Genomic DNA, 21873 nt, shown 5'->3' on the forward strand with positions numbered 1-21873 from the left:
AGAGAGAGAGAGAGAGAGAGAGATGATAGATTAGATGATAGACAGACAGATGATAGATAGATTAGATGATAGATAGATGATAGATTAGATGATAGATAGATAGATAAATAGATAGAGATAGATAGATAGATAGATAGATAGATAGATAGATAGATAGATAGATGATAGATTAGATGATAGAGACAGATAGATAGAGACAGATAGATAGATGATAGATAGATATAGATAGATAGATAGATGATAGATTAGATGATAGAGATAGATAGATAGATAGATAGATAGATAGATAGACAGACAGACAGATAGACAGACATAACATGTGTATGTGTTATGTATGTGTATGACTAGATACACATTTTCTTTTGAGAGCAGGCAACAGAATTTCATTTTTAATGTGGGCCAGGGTCCTCATAGTAATAAATCACAATAAAGGTTATCTTACCTTATCTTATTTTCTTAACTGAGGCTTCTAAAAACCGAGGTCTCTAAAACTGAGGTCTCACTGTCAGAAAGTTTCTCCTTAGTTCCAGGTTGATTCTCTCCTTGGTTAGTTTCCATCCGTTGCTTCTTGTCCTGCCTTCAGGCATTTTGGGAAATAGCTTGACTCCCTCTTCTTTGTGGGCAGCCCCTGAGATATTGAAACGCTGCTGTCATGTCATCCACCCAGATTAACACTGTGCCCTTTCTCCCCCCCCCCCAGGAAGACATGGAAAGGACCCAGATAAACGTCCTGGCTGTTCAGGCGATCACTTCCTTAGTGCTGAGCGCAATGACCATCCCGCTGGCCGGCAATCCGGCCGTCAGCTGTTTGGAGCAGCAGCCTCGAAACAAAACCTTGAAAGCTCTGGACACCAGGTATGTCTGAAGAGGCAGCTTTCTCTTTCCTTTATCCCAGTGGTTCTCAACCTTTTTAATGCCACGACCCCCAACCGGTCGTAAGTCGAGGACTACTCAACCGGTCATAAGTCGAGGACTACTCAACCGGTACAGCACCGTTTGCAGAATGGGACTTTTGGCGGGCTCAGCAGGGCAGAGACAGCCTGGACAATTCCTATTGGCTTTTGAAAGCCAATAGAATTAGACTCTATTCAAGAGAGTCTATTCTATTGGCTTTCAAAAGCCAATAGAATAAAAGGGAGTAGCACAGCTAAGGAAAAGGGGGAAAAAATGGCGGACTGCGTTGCTTGGCGACCCCCGTGAAATGGTCGTTCGACCCCAAATGGGGTCCCGACCCACAGGTTGAGAACCACTGCTTTATCCCCAACTGTGACTCGATTAGGGGAAGGCCACCTGTAACCGCCTTGGGTCCGTGGTGGAAGTGTCCTTTGCAAGCCGCCTGGTGCGTTCACGGAAGTGTCAAAAACAAGAGATGAGAGAAACATCCCAGAGAAGCCGCCGAGTTCCCAGGGGCATCTGATCTAGGCGGAGGGACCTCAACCGTTGACACACCCTGGTGGTCCCAGCAAGAGATTGAGAAGGATTAAAAGTAGTTTTCTTCCTTTGTCTTCTCTCTCTCACACTCACACACTCTCTTTCTCCTCTCTCCGTCTCTCTTTCTTTCTCTCTCCCTTTCTCTTTCCTTCTCTCTCTTTCCTTTTCTCTCTTTTTCTTTCTCTTTCCGTCTCTCTCTGTCTTTCTCTGTGTGTGTCTTAATCTCTTTCCTTATCTCTCTCTCTCTTTGTCTCTCTCTTTCTCTCTCTCTGTCTTTCTGTCTTTCTCTCCCTCTTTCTCTTTCTCTCTCCTTCTCTCTTTCTCTCCCTGTCCCTCTCTCCTTCCTCTCTCTCTCTCTCTCTCTCTCTCTCCCTCTCTCTCAAAACAAGTCATAAGTCCCTTTTTTCAGTGCCGTCTGTTGTAACTTCGAACAGTCACTAAACAAAACATTGCAAGTCGCGGACGACCCACAACTCTAAGCCAACAAGGCTAATCCTAAGTAGCCCATTTCAGTTTTAAATGTCTATTTCACATGCTTTGAAGGGGGGGGAGGAATGCTTGTTTTAAAATACGTCGCCGATTTGACGATATCAGATGATTTTTCAAGAATGCCTTCTTTCTGCTGAATATCAGGTTTGGGAGAAAACTGAACATCATCCGAGGAACCATCGAGCAAGAGATTCAAGAGCTGGCATCTAAGAGAGACAACGTTGCTTGCCACCATTTGTACCAGGTGTGGGACCCCGTTCCATCCCTGGCCCCCTCTACTACAGGTAAGCGGTGATGTAGTATCTTGACTATCAATGCGCTACATGCACAGAGAGGTGCCACGAGGCCAGTTGTGTTTGCATTTGGGAAGTGGATCCACGTCCTCAGATCAGAGACTTTGAGATCTGTGGGGTTTTACTCTTCGGCTCCTGGAGGGGGCAGGTATCAGTCTTAACAGAGAAATAATTGAAGCTCTGGCGATCATAATGATTGTTTCTTTTTTTTTATTTCAGGCGCCCTCATTAGCCACGAAAAACTGCTGCTGCAAATCAATACGGAACGTGAAATGGGGAACATGGGGTACAAACTTGGACAGGTATGTTCAAATGCGCCACGCCTGTTCAACCGAAAAGAAAATGGAGTAATTTTTTAGTATTCCCTAAAATACAGGTAGCCCTCAACTTAGCAACAGTTCGTTTAGTGACCATTTTTCCACACTGTGGCAGCATCTCTGTGGTCAGGCGATCAAAATTCAGATGCTTAGCAACTGATTCACTTAACAACTGTGGCGAGAAAGGTCGTAAAACTGGGCAAAACTCACTGAACAAATGTCTCTCTCTTAGCAACATATATTTCGGGCTCAACTGCGGTCGTAAGTCAAGGACTGCCAATGACGCTTTGGATGTATGAATTCCTTTTCTGTGCATTAATTCGTGTTTGATGTTTTATTACAGTGATGGCGAACCTTTTAGAGACTGAGTGCCCAAACTGTAACCCAAAACCAACTTATGTATCATCGGGTGCCGGGTGGGCATGGCCCATTGGGTGGATGTGGCCCATTGGGTGGGCGTGGCTGCGGTGGTAACAGCAGACTGGGTGGGACTAAAAAGTTCAATCAATTCCAACTTTGCAAGATTTTTTTTTCCCGCGAGAAGGTGAAATTGATTGAACCTTTTTTTTCACACGGCGGCGGAGGCCTAAAGCAAAAAGGTTTTATAAAACCCAGCTGAAGGCCTAGGACTGGGGGGATGGCATGTGTGCCCACAGAGAGGGCTCTGAGTGCCGCCTCTGGCACGCGTGCCATAGGTTCACCACCACTGCTTTATTATATTGAGGTGCGCTTTTAAGGAGCTTAAGAATTGTTACCGATCTTTTGTCAACGCTGCTAACATCGGATGTTTTTGCTTTGACAACAGTTGGAGATGCAACCATTTTCTTCTTATGTTTTACTCTTAGAGTTAGAGTTAGATGAAGCTGGGGAGAGGAATCTGCATATGAGTTTAGCTAGACATAACAATACTGGACCTAGTGTGAGAACCAAGGTTATTGAAATAAGAGATGATAAGAATTGGCCGGCTAGAGAACTGGAGGGGAAGCCTGCATTTCAAACTAATTGGAGAATGTGATTTATGACTGTTAATTGGGGGAGGGAATTGTGCTTTGATACTATGTGCTCAGGGGAGGGGAATCCAGTTTTTGGCTTCGACTGTGTGAGTGCTGACGCCATGCTTCTCAAGTAAAGATTCTTTAAGGTAAACAATGCCTCGAAGTTCTTTTGAAGAGTTTCAGCTGTCGGAACCATGACATTTTTATTTTTACTTGATTTATTTTTTTGCTCTAAGGTCTCCATCCATTCTGTGTGGCTGGGAAATAGCATCACGCCGTTGCGGGAGGAAGAGTGGGGTGACGATGAAGATGACGAGAGCGACATGCCTGTCCTTTCTTCGCCCCCATCCTCCCCAATGAATTCCAGGTATTTCCCTTTTATTTATTTTTGTCTCGGCAGGCACCCGCTCAGGAGTTCCCGTTCAGAGTAACCCTGACGCTTTCTGATCTGAGATGAAATTTCTGTATCTTAATTAGTCCACACAGGGAGTCCTCGATTTACGACAGTTGCTTTAGTGAACGTTCAAAGTTACAGCCCCACTGAAACAAGTGACTTATGACCGTTTTTCACACTTAAACGGCCATTGCAGCATCCCCATGGTCACGTGATCAAAATTAGCAACTGCCTCATATGACGGTTGCAGTGTCCCGGGGGGGGGGGGTCACAGGATCCCCTTTTGCGACGGGGAAGTCAACGGGGAAGCCAGTTTCACCTAATAACTGTTTTTAATTTGTGAGGCCCTTAACGACTGCGGCAAGAAAAGTTGTAAAATGGGGCAAAATTCACTTAACAACTGTCTGACTTAGCAACAGAAATTTGGGGCTCAGTTGTGGTCGTAGGTCGAGGACTGCCTCAGATACATCAACCTACCACCAGCCGACGAACCCCTCAGAATTTTAATCAACCACACAGCCAACCAGCAACAGCACCAACCCTCAACCATCCCGCGCAATCCCCCACAACAGCACTTCTCCCAATGACCCTCACCTGACGTGACCTCCCCATCACAAGACCTGTCAGAAGATCCTCATCTGGCATGACCCACACCTGACCCAACACAAGACCCTCACCTGATGTGACCCACACCTGACCCATCACAAGACCCATCACAAGACCCTCACCTCGCATGACCCACACCTGACCCATCACAAGACCCTCACCTGACCTGACCCATCACAAGACTGTCACCTGATGTGACCCTCACCTGACCCATCTCAAGACCCATCACAAGACCTTCACCTGACATGTCGTACACCTGACCCATCACAAGACTCACCTGACATGACCCATCACAAGACCCTCACCTCGCATGACCCACACCTGACCCATCACAAGACCCATCACAAGACCCTCACCTGACGTAACCCACACCTGACTCATCACAACCCTGATGTGACCCTCTCTTGACCCATCCCAAGACCCTCACCAGACGAGACCTCCCCAGGACCCTGATCTGACGCGACCCACACCTGACCCATCACAAGTCCCTCACTTGACCCACGCACACCTGACCCATCGCCAGACGTACTGACCAGAGGAAGCCCCTACGAGCAGGAGGACACCGACGTCTCCTCAACTCCGCTGAAGACGTTACCCAGCCTGGTAACGAGACGTTCGGAAACCAGCCCAGAAGCTCGGAGAACGGACCTTCACCCTCCTCCTCCGCCCGAGCTACAGATAATTCTCCGCTGCCGCAAATCTAATATTTAGGGTGGGTTTCTGGGGTCTAATTAACTTCTCTTGGCTTGTAGGAAGCACCGCGCCGGGGTGGACATCCATTCGTGTTCTCAGTTCCTGCTGGAATTGTACAGTCAGTGGATTCTCCCATCCAGCGAGAGCAAGAGGACGCCGGTCACCCTGATCAGCGAAGTGGTCCGATCCGTAAGCGTCCTCCTCTCCATTCCCGTAAATCGCGCCTCGGAACTGTCGAAAGTACAAATGAGTCCCGCAGCAAGTAAATCCTTTCGCGGATACAATTAAGGATAGCCACATTTATGCATATTTCAGGCTTTTTTTTTTTTCTTTACCTACGAGGTTTGTAAATCTCTCCAAATCTGAGCATCTCATGTCTTAGTGCCTTGCTGCAGGTAGTCCTCGACTTAACGACAGTTCACTTAGTGACCGTTCAGAGTTACGGCAGCACTGAGAAAAGTGACTTGGGACTGTTTTTCCCGCTTACTGACCGTTGTAGCCCTCGTAAAATTCAGCCACTTGGCAACTGGTTCATTTTTAAGACGGTTTTCAGTATCCTGGGGAGGGTCACGTGATCCCCTTTTGCGTCCGTCGGACGAGCAAAGTCGAGGGGGAATCCAGATGCATTTATCAAACCACGTTACTAACTTAACAACTTCAGTGACTTAGTTAACATCTGTGGCAAGCAAGGTCGTACAATGGGGCAGAATTCACTTAACGGCTGTCTCGCGTAGCCACAGAAATTTTGGGCTCCATTGTGGTTGTAAGTTGAGGTCTATCTGTACATGTAAATAATCAAGATGCTTTGTAAAGAATTGCGAGATGTGTTTCTTATCCAATCCAGGCGGGAAAAGTCCAGATATTAACTAACACTGGGCCAAATCAGAGGTCCCAGGAGGCCCCCTGCCATCCCCAAAATTCTTCAATTCTTCTGCTCTGCTCCTCTCCCTTCCTTCCTTCGTACCTTCCTTCCCTCTTCCTTCCTTCCATCCTTCTTTCCTTCCTTCTTCCTTCCTTCCATCCATCCATCCTTCCCTCTCTCCATCCTTCCTTCCCCCTTCCCTCCCTCCATCCTTCCTTCCCCCTTCCTTCCTTCCTGCTTCCTTCCTTCCCCCTTCCATCCTTCCTGCTTCCTTCCTTCCTTTCTTCCTTCCCACTTCCTTCCTTCCCCCTTCCATTCTTCCTGCTTCCTTCCATCCTTCCTGCTTCCTTCATTCCATCCTTCCTTCCCCCCTTCCATCCATCCATCCTTCCCTCCCTCCATCCTTCCCCCTTCCTTCCTTCCTTCCCCCTTCCTTCCTTCCTTCCTTCCTTCCTTCCCCCTTCCATCCTTCCTGCTTCCTTCCTTCATTCCATCCTTCCTTCCTTCCCTCCCTCCCTCTTCCTTCCTTTCTTTTTCTATAGTAATGGTACCTTTGCACAAACTTAGCTTTTTAAAAAAAAATGAAATGAAGTTCCAAAAAGCACCTGGACTTTTGCTGGCCTTTTAGGACAAACGCCTTTTGGGACACCACGAACTGGATTGGCGGAGAAGCTCCATAGACAGCAACGCCCTGAGATGTTTAAATATTTCAGTTTGCAGTCTTCCTTTTCTGCCAAAACCTGTGTGCAAATATATATTAAAATCTACGACGTTAACGGTCTGCTTGTTTTAATACGTTTTCTGGCTTTTGTCCTCGCAGCTTTTAGCTGTCTCTGACTTATTTACGGAAAGAAACCAGTTTGAAATGATGTACACCACCTTGACGGAACTGCGGAAGGTCCACCCGTCCGAAGACGAGATCCTCCTTCAGTACTTGGTCCCTGCTCTGTGTAAAGCAGCTGCCGTTCTTGGCATGGTAAGGGGTTTTTTTTTGGATAAAGTTGTCTTCTTTGGCAGTCTGTCTGCCAGGAGCAGAAACCCTTCCCATTCCCCACCATCCGGTCAGAGTCGAAGAAGCTTCTGGGATGAGGAGCGAAATGTCTTCAAAGGAAAAACAAGGAAGTCACAGTTGCCTCCTGAACAAAAAACACCTTTGGGACAATCTGGATGATAGAGAATCTCCGTAAACATCTGTACTAGAGTCTGCACTGCAAAGAAATCTATACTGGGCAGTTTTTTTTCCCCACAGCTGGTCAATTGCCCCTGACCCCCTATGTCTTCTTTGTGTCCATCAGGATAAAGCTGTGGCCGAGCCGGTCAGCCGCCTGCTGGAATCCACGCTCCGTAGCGCACACATGCCCAGCCGAATTGGAGCCCTGCACGGCATCCTCTACATTTTGGAGTGCGACCTCCTGGACGACACGGCGAAGCAACTCGTTCCGGTCATCACCGACTACCTGCTGTCCAATCTGCGAGGAGTTGCCCAGTAGGTCTCGATCCCGTTATTTTCCCGAAAATAAGACCTAACCGGAGAAATAAGTCCTGGCGTGATTTTTTTTTTCAGGCCGCTCGTAATATAAGCCCAATCCCCAAAAATAAGCTGCCGTTAAGATTGTCAGCCAGACGGACGCATCTAGTACCGTGTTTTCCCGAAAATAAGACCTAACTGGAAAGTAAACCCTAATCATGGTTTTTCAGGACGCTCGTAATATTAAGCCCCACCCCCACCCCCAAAATAAGCCCCAGTTAAGATTGTCAGCCAGACAGACACATTTGGCGCTCTCTGAGCTGGGTGGTTTTCTTGCAGACGTTTCATGACCCAACTAGGTAACACCATCAGTGCTGGAAGGGAGTGGGGTTTGCAGAATGGAGAGGAAGGAGGAGGAGGACTGTGAGGTTCTCTGAGCTTGGTGGTTTTCTTGCAGATGTTTCATGACCCAGCTAGGGAGCATCATCAGTGCTGGAAGAGAATGGGATTTGTGGAAAGGAGGAGGAGGAGGAGGAAAAGGAGAAAAGGACTGTGGGGTCCTTGGTGATTTCTGAGCTTGATGGTTTTCTTGCAGACGTTTTATGACCCAACTAGGTCACATCATCAGTGCTAGAAGGAAATGAGATTTGTGGAGAGAAGGGGAGGAGGAGGAGGAAGAGGAGAAAAGGATTGTGGCGTCTTTGGTGCTCTCTGAGCTTGGTGGTTTTCTTGCAGACGTTTCATGACCCAACTAGGTAATATCATCAGTGCTGGAAGGGACAGGGGATTGCTCTCAATTATATACTCTCGTGTCTTTCCTGAGTGTTGATGGGAGTCATCTTGGTGGTTCTTTGGTTGGGCCGTTTACCGTTTGGCAATTCCTTGATTGGAGTATTCCTTACTTCTTTAGGTATGGTTTACCTATAAAGTTAGTCCTCAATTTACGACCACAATGGAGCTCCAGATTTCTGCTGCTAAGTGAGACATTTAGCTGAGTTTTGCCCCATTCAACGACCTTCCTAGCCACGGTGGTTAAATTAATCCTTGCATTTGTTAAGCTAGTAATACGGTTGTTAAGTGAGTCTGGCTGCCTCATTGACTTTGCTCGTCAAAAGGTCACCAAAGGGGGTCACAGGACAGCAATGGTCATAAGTGTGAGCCAGTTGCTCTCCGGCTGGATTTGGATCACGTGATCCGTGGGGACGCTTACAGAGGTCGTAACTGCGAAAAAGGGTCGTTAAGTCACATTTTTCAGTGCCGTCGTAACTTGGAACGGTCACTAAACGAACCGTGATGACTCGAGGACTTCCTGCCGTTGCTCCTTCTAAGACCGCCGAGGGAGGGTTTCGTCCTCCTTTTTATATTCCTTCGGTAGAAAAGTGAAAGAAAAGAGAGCTTGTTTTTAAGGCTGACCTCTGTTGTATGGTGAACCCTTTCTTGTCTCTCTTAACAGCTGTGTGAACCTCCACAATCAGCAGCACATCTTGGTCATGTGCGCCGTGGCCTTCTACTTAATCGAAAACTACCCCGCTGACGTCGGGCCCGAATTCTCTTCAGGAATTATTCAGGTAGGGTTGAGGCCTCCGGAGAGTTTCCCACCTGGCCTTCGGGGACAGGCGGAGCTGAAAATGTCTGTGGAGATTCTCAGTCTATCCAGGTCAGGGTTGTCCCCAAGATATTTTTTCAGGAGGCAACTGGACTTCCTTATTTTTCTTTGAAGAGGTTTCGCTTCCCATCCCAGAAACTTCTTCAGTTCTGACTGAATTGGTGGGGAACGGAAGGATTTATACTCCTTGCAGAGAGCTGGTCATTTGCCTCCTTTCAGAGAGTCGTTGAGGCCACTTGGAGGTTTGTCCAGTGGCCTCAACAACTTGCTAAAATGAGGCAAATGACCAGCTGTCTACGAAGAGTATAAATCCTTCCATACTCCACCCTCCAATCAGAGCTGAAAAAGCTTCTGGGATGAGAAGCGAAACGTCTTCAAACAAAAAACAAAGTCCAGTTGCCTCATGAAAAAGCATCTTTGGGCTGAGGTAAAAAGAAGCTCCACCCTCTTTCTTGCTGTCATCCTATCCCAACTTAGGAAAGAAAGACCCTCGACTCCATTTGTAGTGAAAGGTGTGCAGGTAGTCCTTGACTTACAACAGTTTGTTTAGCGACCGTTCAAAGATACAGCGGCACTGAAAAATGTGACTTAGGGCTGTTTTTTCAAAGTGACGACCTTTTGCGACATCCTCACGATCACATGATCAAAATTCGGATGCTTGGGAACTGGCTCGTGTTTATGACCATCGCTGTGTCCCAAGGTCACGTGATCCCCTTTTGTGACCTCCTGACTAGCAAAGTCGACGGGGGAAGCCAGATTCACTTAACAACCAGGTTACTACATATCAACTGCAGTGATTCTCATTTAACAACTGTGGCAGGAAAGCTTGTAAAATGGGGCAAAACTCCCTTAACAAATGTCTCACTTAACAATAGAAATGCTGGGCTCAATTGTCGTAAGTCGAGGACTACCTATACTTTTACTAAAGCTGAGTGCTTATAAGCCAGATCTGAGGATTCCCGCATAACTCTGGTATTTTTTCCCCTCGCTCCACTGGTCGACCTATTTGTGTTCAAATTAGTAGTTTTGGTAATTTTCCACAGTTGGGTGGACATTTGTTTTCTGTTCCCACACCTGTGTCCTTGGAACATTCAACCGTTGACTCCGATTGGCACTTCTGGTTCCTGTCATCCCCCCTTCCCTATGCCCCTCTATCCCCGCTGCCCACATTTTATGGCAGGCTGCCATCAAAGCGAAGCAGGGCTGAAGCGATGCGATGGCAGATCTGATACTTTCCAGTGTCATGGTTCCGACAGATGAAACTCTTCAAAGAACTTTGAGGCATTGTTTACCTTAAAGAATCTTTATTTGAGTAGCATAGCATCGGCACTAACACAATGGAAGCCAAAAACTGAGTTCCCCTCCCTTGAGCACACATAATATCAAAGCACAATTCTCTCCCCCAATTAACAGTCATAAATCACATTCTCCAATTAGTTTGAAATGCAGGCTTTCCCTCCAGTTCTCCAGCCCGGCCAATTCTTATCATCTCTTATTTCAATCACCTTGGTTCCCACACTACGTCCAGTATTGTTATGTCTAGCTAAACTCCCATGCACACTCCTCCCCTCGGCATCATCTAACTCTAGCTCTAACTCTAAGAGTAAAACATAAGAAGGAAAAGGGTTGCGTCTCCAACTGTTGTCAAAGCAAAAACATCCGATGTTAGCAGCATTGACATCCAGTCTGTTCCAGATGTGCGGAGTGATGCTGTCCGAAAATGAGGGATCTACTCCGTCGTTGATCTATCACTGTGTGCTCAGAGGTCTGGAAAGGCTCCTCCTTTCGGAGCAGCTGTCTCAGCTGGACTGTGAAGCCCTGGTCAAGCTGAGTGTGGACCGCGTGAACGTCCTCAGTCCCCACAGAGCCATGGCGGCCTTGGGGCTCATGCTGAGCTGCATGTACACAGGTAAAGCAACTTGTTGTTTCCTTGTCCTCCTCAGTGACCGTTGTTTAGGCCACAATCCACTGATTCAGAAGGAAAATGGTGAGAAGTGTAGTAGTCCTTGATTTAAGGCACAGTTGAGCCCAAAATTTCTGCTGCAAAGTGAAACATTTGTGAGGTGACTTTTGTCCCGTTTTACAATCACTGCATCTATTAAGTTAGTAACCCAGTTCTTGACATTGTCAGTTTATAATTTCTTTCCCATAAATTTTGCCATTTTTCTAGTTCTATATTATATCCAAATTTTTTTGCCCATCTTATCATTGTTTCTTTAACTTGTTCGCTTTCCGTTTTCAAAGTTAACCGAAAATTATACACTTTCTTAATTAATTTCTCATCCAAAGTTAGCTATGTCTTATCAGAACACAGTTTATTCCTTATAAAATCCATACAATTTAACATCTTTATTGTATCTAGTTTGCATTTGTGGATGTGCCCACCGTGATAGGTTGATACCCCGATTTTCCATTTCTTGTTTAGATTTTAAATTCCCTTCAGCATTTAGAGTATTACTATATGTCCAGAACCGGTAACCCAGTTCTTGTGAATTTGGCTTCCCCCGTTGACTTTGGAGCATCTTCAGCGCTCTTGGTTTCGCTAGTCGAGTAACGAAAGCACCTGCACAAAAAACAACACAGCTCAGACGGCACCGAAACACTTTGGTGTGTGTCCTCATGGACTCCTACTGAAGCAAAGAACTAAACATTTCGGTTATTAGATTTACAATATTTGGAAACCAGTTGAAAGTAAAGATTTTACTGGTTTAAAAATTTAAAAATTAGACTTAAAAGGGGAAAGAAAGTTAAATATTATGAATATGTTTGATTTATTGATTAACCCAGGCATTATATATAATGGCTTTGATTTATTAAAGAGGATATTGTGTTATTGAGTAGATGATTGAATATGGTGGGAAATAGATAACTCTTAGGAAATAGAACAAGATTATAGTCAAATAGATAAAATGTGTATTTTGGATATCATAGTTTGTTATGAAGTGAGAGAAAGGAAATTTTGGTTACCCAAAGTCTGAAAATTATAAATATCGAAGGTTAAATTGGAATATTGATAAATTAAAAATTGAGTAAACATCAATAACAGGATATGGATTGTTTATGAAGATTGAATGTAATTAAGATATGTATAAGCTAAAAATGTATTGATAAATGTAATAATGATGTTCTTATTGATATAATTAGGAATGTATTAACTTGAATATGAGACAGTGAATGTTAAGGGGAAAAGAGAAGAAATATCTGATCTTGTTACCTGAGATTTGCACTAAGATTTTGTTATTGAACAATTGTAACCCAGTTACCACGTTGCTTTTTAAATATTCAAATGTAAAATTGGAAAATTAATAAAATATTATAAAAAACAAAGAACTAAACATTGTGAAGTAGAAAACCCTCAGCAGCGCTTCTGACAATGCTTGTGTCATGAGCCTATGTCACAACTGATAGTACAGCGTAGCCAGGGGTAGGCCACCTTGGCTCTTTTATGACTGGTGGACTTCAACTCCCAGAATTTCTGAGCTAGCCATGCTGAGGGGAAAGGGAGAGGTTTCCAAGCTGAGCCATGCTGGCTCAGGAATTCTGGGAGTTGAAGTCCACCAGTCATAAAAGAGCCACGGTTGTCTACCCCTGCTCTAAACTAATAAAGTCTACATTAATTAAGATTAATTATGCTTTCATACGTTCCTCTAAGTGAGGGGTCTTTAAACTTGGCCCTTTTATGACTGGTGGACTTCAACTCCCAGAATTCCTGAGCCGGCCATGCTGAGGGGAAAGGGAGAGGTTTTCAAGCTGAGCCATGCTGGCTCAGGAATTCTGGGAGTTGAAGTCCACCGGTCATAAAAGAGCCAAGGTTGCCTAACCCTGGCGTAGCTAAATTGCCTGCATTCCCTGAATCGTCCTTTTCAATTTGATTGATCTCATGAGATTATAGTTATGATTCTTATTTTTATCCCTCCCCCCCCCACCCCGATTGCGGCTTTAGGAAAAGAGAAAGTCAGTCCCGGACGAAGCGCAGATCACCACCCGGCAGCTCCGGACAGCGAATCAGTCATCGTGGCGATGGAGCGAGTGTCTGTCCTCTTTGACCGGTAGGAACAGAAAGTCCTCTTCTCCAGCTAGGAAGAATTAGTCCCCTCCTGAAACAATTGCAATTTCCCAGTTATTTTCCATTTATAAATTGTTTAAACCAGGGGGTCCCCAACTCCTGGGCTACGGCCCGCTACCGTTCAAAACTGGGCCGCACGAGCTCCATTTATGTAAGTGGCGGCGCATGCACCTGCTGCATGTGTAAATGGAGTTGCCTGCGCAAGAGCACGCCCCCGCTACCTTCACAGGACCATCCCCTCTCCGCCCCCCCACCAGTCCACCAAGCCGGAAAGGTTGGTTGAAGACCTCTGGTATAAACGATACTGTGGGTATCCAAAGATGATTCTCTGAGTTTCGGTGATAACGCCAAAATCTGAGGGAAGATCTTGAGTATAAACAGCCCATGTTATGGTTCCGGCTAATGAAACACTTCAAAGAACTTCCAGGCATAGATTTTCCTAAAAGTCTTTATTTATGTTACAAAATGTCGGCACAGGCATAACGAAGGTATGCCAAGATCTAAATTCTCTTCTCCTGAGCAATTAAATTATCAGCATGTTCCCTCCCTAAATTAGCTGTCATATATCACCTTATCCAATTAGTGTGAAGGTCAAAGGTTTCCTTCCTCTCTCTTTCCCGGGCTTTTCCCTCCACCCTCTTCTGCTCTGCATTAACTCTAAAAATACCAGACAGTTCTGCATATTGTCAAAGCAAGAATATACAGTATTTGCAGCATTGACAGCCCCCTTGAAACGGGCAAAGCTAGAAAAAAAAACTGGAGGAGCCTGAGCTCCCCATTCCCATGTTGCTTATCCAGAAACACAAAAGGTGTCGCTTGGGCATCGCAAGAATGTCTCTTTCCAGGACCTTGCGAGTCACCAGCCTTCTAATCCGGGAGGGGGACCCAGGGTCTCTTCCACAGGACATGTCTAGTCTGGTTAGTGACAAGAGGAGGGAAGGCTAACTACTCATCGTACCATCCAGAGACACCCGCTCAAGGGCAAAGCGCTAGCAAATGCGAAGCTCAAGCGTTCAATGGCGGTTCTGACGTCGCGGGGGGGGCCTGGAAGGGATTCACCCTGCACGGGAGGGAGGCGCTGGCCAGCCCCGGGGGATTGATGGCCGGCCTCTTTCCGCAGGATCAGAAAAGGCTTCCCCTTTGAAGCCCGGGTGGTCACTCGGATCCTCCCCCAGTTTCTGGATGACTTTTTCCCCCCGCAAGACGTGATGAATAAAGTGATTGGAGAATTTTTATCCAACCAGCAACCCTACCCACAATTCATGGCGAAAGTACTCTACAAGGTAAGGTTTTGGTAAGGTAAGGGGACGGGTAGGTCTTGGGTAGCCTTGCGGGTGGGAGTGGGGGACGAGCCGACAGCCTTCCCAGGCCTCAGCACTGTGGATGCCACGTATCAGAGCATGCACAGTCTTATTGGAGTAAACACAGTAAACAGTGGTCTATATTAAATGAGGGTTTATCTTACACTATCTACAATATCATACACCAGGAACAACATACATACACGTGGTAATACAGCAGAATCCAACACACAGCAGTTACAGCAGGAAGAGAGAGCACACATCCCTTTTATACAAAGCTCTTAAAGAGACACAGACCCTGCTGAGCCATTCCCATCATTACATCTTACATCAGCTGATTAGCTGTTAAATCATTACCTTGACACCACGGCAGCTCTCCAGTGCCCTCCCCCTGGCTGGGATCTTCTCTTGAGCTTCATGTCCAGATTAGTTTGGACGGAGAAGATGGGGACATCCACTTCAGCTTCCTCCAGAAGATTATGTCGTCCACCAATGGGGACAGAGGCTGTGGGTACAAGCTTGCGGTGCTGTCCAGGTCTGGCGCTGCTGTAGCTTTTCCACACAGGACAGAATCCATCACACCCTTTCCTGCCCGGTTTTCCCACCTTGGTTGGAAATTTCAGTGAGGCGTCCAGGGCTGCACCCAACGCCCCAGATGGTGACTTTGGGGGTGGGGTTCCTATTTTCACAAATCTGGTTAGGTGTGGTCGTCCTCGGCTTACCGCCACAACTGAGCCCCCGAATTTATGTTGTTAAGTGAGAAATTTGTTAACCAAGCTCTGCCCCCCTTTTACGACTTTCCTCGCCTCCGGCTGTTACGCGAATCTCTGCAGTTGTCAAGTCGGTAACTTGGTTGTTAAACGGATCGTTGACTTTGCTGGTCAGAAGGTCGCAAAAGGGGATCACTGCAATCGTTGTACGTACGAGTCGGTTGCCAAGCGTCTGAATTTTGACCACCTGACTGTGGGGACGCTGCAATGGTTGTAAGTGTGAACCACGGTCACAAGTCCTCTTTTGTCAGTGCCGTTGTAACTTCGGACAGTCACTAAGCAAAGTGTATTCTTAAAATAATAGAATTTTTGAAAAAAATCAGTATGCCTAAAAACCCTTGCTGGGCGAAGGACACGGTCAGCAGCCCCAAAGTAATGCACTTTTATATATTTGTTGGGTTGACCAAACGGCTTTTCCAAAGCCCGCGAGCCACCATGATCGGTCTTTCTTTTTGTAGGTCTTCCAGACGTTGCACACGACCGGTCAGTCCTCCATGGTCCGGGACTGGGTGATGCTGTCGCTCTCCAACTTTACGCAGCGCACGCCGATCGCCATGGCGATGTGGAGCCTCTCCTGTTTTTTTGTCAGCGCTTCCACCAGCCAGTGGATTTCGGGGATGTATCCTCTCTGACGTGTGCGATTTGGTTCACGTGATTCTCCTTGGGAAGGGAAGAGTTGACCGTTTGGTTTCCGGTGGAAAAACGGAGGTGGGGGTCAGAGAAATAATAATAGTAATAATAAGAATAATAAAGTCGGAAGGGACCTTGGAGGTCATCTAGTCCAACCCCCTGCTCAGGCAGGAAACCCTATAGCATTTCAGACAAATGGCTGTCCAGTCTCTTCCTAAAAACTTCCAGTGTTGGAGCATTCACCGCTTTGGAGGCAGGTTGTTCCACTGGTTAATTGTTCTGTCAGGAAATTGATTAGTTTCCATCCGTTGCTTCTTCTCCTGCCTTCAGGCGCTTTAGAGAATAGCTTGACTCCCTCTTCTTTGGGGAAGCCCCTGAGATATTGGAACACTGCTATCGTGTCCCCCCCTCGTCCTTCTCTTCATTAATCTAGACATGCTCAATTCCAGCAACCCTTCCTTGTATGTTTTAGCCTCCAGTCCCCTGATCATCTTTGTTGCTCTTCTCTGCACTCTTTCCAGAGTCTCAGCATCTTTTTTACATCGCAGTGACCAAAACTGGATGCAGGATTCCAAGTGTGTCCTTACCAAGGCCTTGTAAAGTGGTATTAATACTTCACGTGATCTTGATTCTATCCCTCTGTTAATGCAGCCCAGCACTGTATTGGCCTTTTTGGCAGCTGCAGCACATGGCTGGCTCCTATCTAAGTGATTGTCCCCTAGGACTCCGAGGTCCCTCTCACAGTTACTACTATTGAGCAAGGTACCCCCTATACTATACCTGTACATTTGGTTTTTCTTGCCTGAATGTCGAACCTTACTTTTTTCACCACTCTATTTCATTTTGTTAGATAACGCCCAGTGTTCAAGTCGTGTCAAGATCCTTCTGTAATCCTCGCCTTATGACCACAATAGAGCCCAAAATTAATGCTGCTAAGTGAGACATTTGTTCAGTGAGCATTGCCCCATTTAATGACCTTCCTTGTACGGTTGTTAAGTGAATCTGGCCAGCCCATTGTCTTTGCTTATCAGAAGTTTGCAAAAAGGGATCCTGGGATCACCGCCACAAATACGAACCGGTTGCCCAGCTGCTAAATTTTGGTCACATGACCGTGGGGGGAGGGGAAACGCTACAACAGTCATCATCAAAGGAGATCACCTGAGCCCGGGAACATTGCAACCGTCATAAATATGAGTCGGTGGCCAAGTGTCTGAATTGTGACCAAACGACTATGGAGATACTGTGTAAAAACCGGTCATAACTCACTTTTTTAACTTTGGACAGTCACTAAATGAACTGTTGCAAGTCAGGGACTATGTGTAAGTGCTTCCGGTTGTTTGCAAGCCGCCTAGCTTGCGACTACAACTGAGCCCAAGATTTCCGCTGCTAAGTGAGACATTTGTTGCTAAGTGAGTTTTGCCCCATTTTACAGCCTTTCTTGCGGCGCTTGTTCAGTGAATCCCTGTAGTCGATAAGTTAGGGCAGTGATGGCGAACCTTTTAGAGACCGAGTGCCCAAACTGCAACCCAAAACCCACTTATTTATCGCAAAGTGCCAACACGGCAATTTAATCTGAACTCTGAGGTTTTAGTTTGGGAGAAAACAACTCATCCCTTAACATCTTTTGTCTTAAAAGAAAAACCCGATAACAAAGCTTTCAATGACGCAAGCGACTTTTTACTGAAAGGTAAAAGTTTGCATTTGGCGTGTTTTTGAACAATTAATGTGATTTTTGCTGTTGTACGCATGCTGATCATTTGTCTAACCTTGGCTTATACTTTGTAAGTTTGAGAGCAACACATGCAGCACTCAGGTCATCTGTTAGTCTCTTTCTGGTGTCAGATTTGATATAATTCAAAGCTGAAAACAGCGCGCTCACTCTGGACACTTGCTTTGGCTAGGAAGGAGCTTGAGAAATGGCTTTTTCCTGTGAAAACCTAGTCAAGGAGCGAGGCGTGCGTGCCCACGGAGAGGGCTCCGAGTGCCCCCCTCTGGCACGCGTGGCAAAGGTTCGCCACCACTGAGTTAGGGACTCCGTTGTTAAGCAAATTGGGCTTCCTCCATTGACCTTGCTCGTCAGAACATTGCAAAGGGGGATCTCATGATCCCGGGACCCTGTGACCGTCATAAATATGAGTCAGTTGCCAAGCATCCGGATTCTGGTCACGTGACCTGGGGATGCTGAAAAGATCATAACTCAGTTTCCTGAGTGCCCTTTGAACGGTCACTAAACTAATTGTATTAGCTTCACTGAGGAAATAGTAGAGTTCAAAGTTCGTGACTTTTTACCAGGTACGTCTTTGTTATATTATCCTTGACCTTTTTATTTTTTTTCCGGAAGTCTCCCACACATTATCAGCAGAATGGGGAAATCGGAGCAAATAGACGTCAAATTGTTTTGCCTGGTGGCCATAGATTTTTACAGGCATCAGATAGACGAAGAACTGGATCGCCGTGCCTTCCAGTCGATCTTTGAAGTGGTCTCCTCGCCGGGGAATCCGTATCACCACCTGCTGACTTGCTTGCAAAGCATTCACAAGATCACCCCGTGTTGAAGGAGGGCCGAGGAAGCACGGGAAGGACTAGGAAGTTGAACAAAATGTGTCTCACGCAACGGAGGTCCCTGGCAAACCCTCGGCCTGGTTTTATTTAATTTTCCCTACGTAATCGAGATGAAACACGGTGGCTGGGCCAAGCGACACAAAGCACGGTTTTTGTGAAGCAAAAATGACACCTAAGTAAGCTACGGACAAAATATTGACGCGAAGCAAAACAGCTCATCTTGGCTTAAATTTGTATATTGTTAATCCTGAACCTCGTGAATTCTGCAGTATCGGCTCACGGACATTTAAAAAGCCTTTAGTTTCATCTAGCTGCAAGTGTCCTGTTGCGATTTGTAGTTATTTCCTAAGGTGACAGAGAGAAAAAGGGAAAAAACCACACTGAATATATATATATATATACATACATATATATATGCACACTCCAACATATTTTGGTCTATAAGAGTGGGGAAATGAGACATGTGATAATATACTTCCTTTTATACCTCTAGATTTAAAAGTTGGATCAATATCTCGGTTTTAAAAACAGCCAATGTAAATAGTTCTAAATGATGTATAGTACGTTAAGACACAGGAACGGAGTGAGGCTGGGAAGCACTTAAAAGGATTAAAAGCGAGATTTTGCCACGTATGTTGAATAGTTCGTTACCGTTTCCTATCGTACATTCCTTAGGCCTATTTTTTTAATGCACTCCCGCGTCACCTTTTAAACTCTCGTTTCATCTTTTGTACGCTACTCTTTGAAAAGTTTAACTATATTGATGAGTTTAAGTTGGACGTTTAAAAGAGAGAGAGAATTTTATGGAGGTGGTTTGGATTCACCGGAATTAGCACCGGGGGGGCGGGAGGAAGTGGACACTTTGCAAAACAAAAAAAACAACCCTTTGAAGTGAGCATGTGTTAGGAAATCTCTCCTTACAATAAGGGCGCTTTGGGCGAAGTCATTTTTGGACTGAAGTCACGGCAGTGGCTTTGGACTAAGAAAACTTTGCAAACGGACTGGGAACCAATCCTGATTCTTGTGACCTTTTCTGTGACTCTTTAGAGGACTTGATCAACAGGCAAATAGCACCTTGTGGTGGGACGGGAGTAAGTTTGGGAGTTTGGGATCTGTAGTTCAAAACTGGACAGACTCGTTCACAAAAGCTGGCAAGGACGCTTCTCTTGTTTCTCTCTCTCCTTCTCGCACACACACATAGACACAGCCCTGCACTATTGCAATCCCACACTCCCTGTCTCCCTTTCTCTCTGCATGACTTCTGCTTCCCAGGCGGTCACTTTCCTAAATTCGGCGGCTTCTCTCGCGCCCTCTTCTACTGAAATGTAGCAGACCCTTCCCTTCTTTTCCAAATCCAGAGGGGTCCATCCGGGAAGGCAGCTGGCAAGAGGCTGGGCTGGCCCCATCCTTCCCTTCCCTCTGCCAGCTGTGCCAGCTGTGAAGGCTGCCCAGCGCGATCCAAGAGGCCAAGAACCAGGCCTCTTCCAGCCACTGGCTGCCAGTACCGCAGAGACTCTTCTGTGCCACTCCTCCCCCCCCCCCAGTCCAAGTGCAAGGAATGCCCAGAAGCCCATCATCCTGGACCGGAAGTTACAGGACCACGTGCTTTTCCCATGCGGAGCTATGGGTGCCTCCTTGTGAGACCAAATCGGGCTGGGACGTTCGGCCTTTTGAACGTTAGCCACATTCCTGGGATAGAATTCATCTCCATAGTGTTTTTTTTTTCCTTGCTAACAAAATTTAAATTTTATCGGAAGGAATACGAGTTGCATTGGTGTACATAATGTACGTATAAAATATATGCAACGGCCTTGGATGTATGCATACAAATTATTTATTAAACGGAGTTTAAACTAACCTTCAGGTTGTCGACTAGCTGTTACTTTGTATATCTGCGTTGTTTAAAAAAAAAAACCCTGGCTCCAAACAGGGAAAATGCTTTTCATTGGTCTAAAATCCAAAGGGTAGCTGGAAAAAAGTCCCATTACTTTTCTGCCTTCAGGTTTCCAATGAGCCTGCTTGTAGATATCCGGATTTTGCTTCTTCGTTTCAAGAAAAAAAAAAGCTATCAATTTATTTGTCGATAATGGAGAATATTTGCAGCTGAGGGTTGAAATGAGGGGTCCTGGGTGCTCTCGAAGCTTGCCTGTTTTCTTGCAGACGTTTCATGACCCAAACTAGGTAACATCATCAGGGCTAGAAGGGAGGGGGGTTTGCAGAAAGGAAGAGGAGGAGAAGGAGGAGGAGAAGAAGAAGAAGAAGAAAAGAAGCACTGAAGAAGAAGAACTGAAGAACTGAAGAAGGAAGAAAAAGACGGAGGAGGAGGAGGAGAAAAGAAGAAGAAGAAGAAGAAGAAGAAGAAGAAGAAGAAGAAGAAGAAGAAGAAGAAGAAGAAGAAGAAGAAGAAGAAGAAGAAGAAGAAGAAGGAAGAAGAAGAAGAAGAAGAAGAAGAAGAAGAAGAAGAAGAAGAAGAAGAAGAAGAAGAAGAAGAAGAAGAAGAAGAAGAAGAAGAAGAAGAAGAAGAAGAAGAAGAAGAAGAAGAAGAAGAAGAAGAAGAAGAAGAAGAAGAAGAAGAAGAAGAAGAAGAAGAAGAAGAAGAAGAAGAAGAAGAAGAAGAAGAAGAAGAAGAAGAAGAAGAAGAAGAAGAAGAAGAAGAAGAAGAAGAAGAAGAAGAAGAAGAAGAAGAAGAAGAAGAAGAAGAAGAAGAAGAAGAAGAAAGAAGAAGAAGAAGAAGAAGAAGAAGAAGAAGAAGAAGAAGAAGAAGAAGAAGAAGAAGAAGAAGAAGAAGAAGAAGAAGAAGAAGAAGAAGAAGAAGAAGAAGAAGACGACTGTGGGGTCTGGGTGCTCTCTGAGCTTGCTTGTTTTCTTGCAGACGTTTCATGACCCAACTAGGTAACATCATCCATGCTAGTTAGAAGTGAGGTTTTTAATTTATCAAAATGACCTTATCCCACGCTCTACAAGACGGGCGGGACAGGCCTTCCATCATTATCATCATCAAGTCATCGATTTATTGGATATACTGTATATTCCGGCATATAAGACGACTTTTGAGAGCGTTAAAACAGGCGCCAAACTTGGGGGTCGTCTTATACGCTGAGTCGTCTTATACGCCAGAAATAACGTAGTTTCCAGTGTATAAGACGACTTTCTAGGCATGCGACTCGGTGTCGATCATCTTATATGCCGGAAATACCGGTAGTTTCCGGCATATAAGACGACTTTCTAGGCATGCGACTCGGCGTCGATCATCTTGCGACTCGGGGTCGAAGTCGGGGGTCGTCTTATACGCTAGGTCGCCCTATACGCCGGAATATACAGTATTTTAGCTCTCCACTCCAAAAAATCTCTTGGGCCGTGCAACTGCTCCCCGGCCTACAGCATCTCTGC

General features: G+C 45.7%; 1 protein-coding gene across 5 annotated transcripts in view; it reads left to right on the top strand.

The window, feature by feature from the left end:
• Positions 1–20340, top strand: part of HTT (huntingtin) — a 90108-nt gene extending 69768 nt beyond the window's left edge. For 3 of the 5 annotated variants that reach the window (XM_039361501.1, XM_039361502.1, XM_039361503.1), the window contains 13 exons: positions 701–855; positions 2065–2204; positions 2433–2515; positions 3762–3892; positions 5278–5407; positions 6901–7056; positions 7376–7566; positions 9002–9116; positions 10850–11063; positions 13098–13203; positions 14341–14503; positions 15750–15910; positions 18263–18476. In XM_039361501.1, the coding sequence (XP_039217435.1) occupies positions 701–855; positions 2065–2204; positions 2433–2515; positions 3762–3892; positions 5278–5407; positions 6901–7056; positions 7376–7566; positions 9002–9116; positions 10850–11063; positions 13098–13203; positions 14341–14503; positions 15750–15910; positions 18263–18476 (1959 nt within the window). Of the gene's footprint in view, positions 1–700; positions 856–2064; positions 2205–2432; positions 2516–3761; positions 3893–5277; positions 5408–6900; positions 7057–7375; positions 7567–9001; positions 9117–10849; positions 11064–13097; positions 13204–14340; positions 14504–15749; positions 15911–18262 lie in introns of those variants that run through there. The other 2 variants (XM_039361500.1, XM_039361504.1) reach the window with 2 other exon arrangements.
• The last annotated feature ends 1533 nt before the right edge of the window (positions 20341–21873 follow it).

This window comes from Crotalus tigris, unplaced genomic scaffold (assembly GCF_016545835.1).
Source record: "Crotalus tigris isolate CLP2741 ecotype Arizona unplaced genomic scaffold, ASM1654583v1 scf7180000019298.7629538967:1458412, whole genome shotgun sequence".
In the NCBI taxonomy this organism is placed as follows: Eukaryota; Metazoa; Chordata; class Lepidosauria; order Squamata; family Viperidae; genus Crotalus; species Crotalus tigris.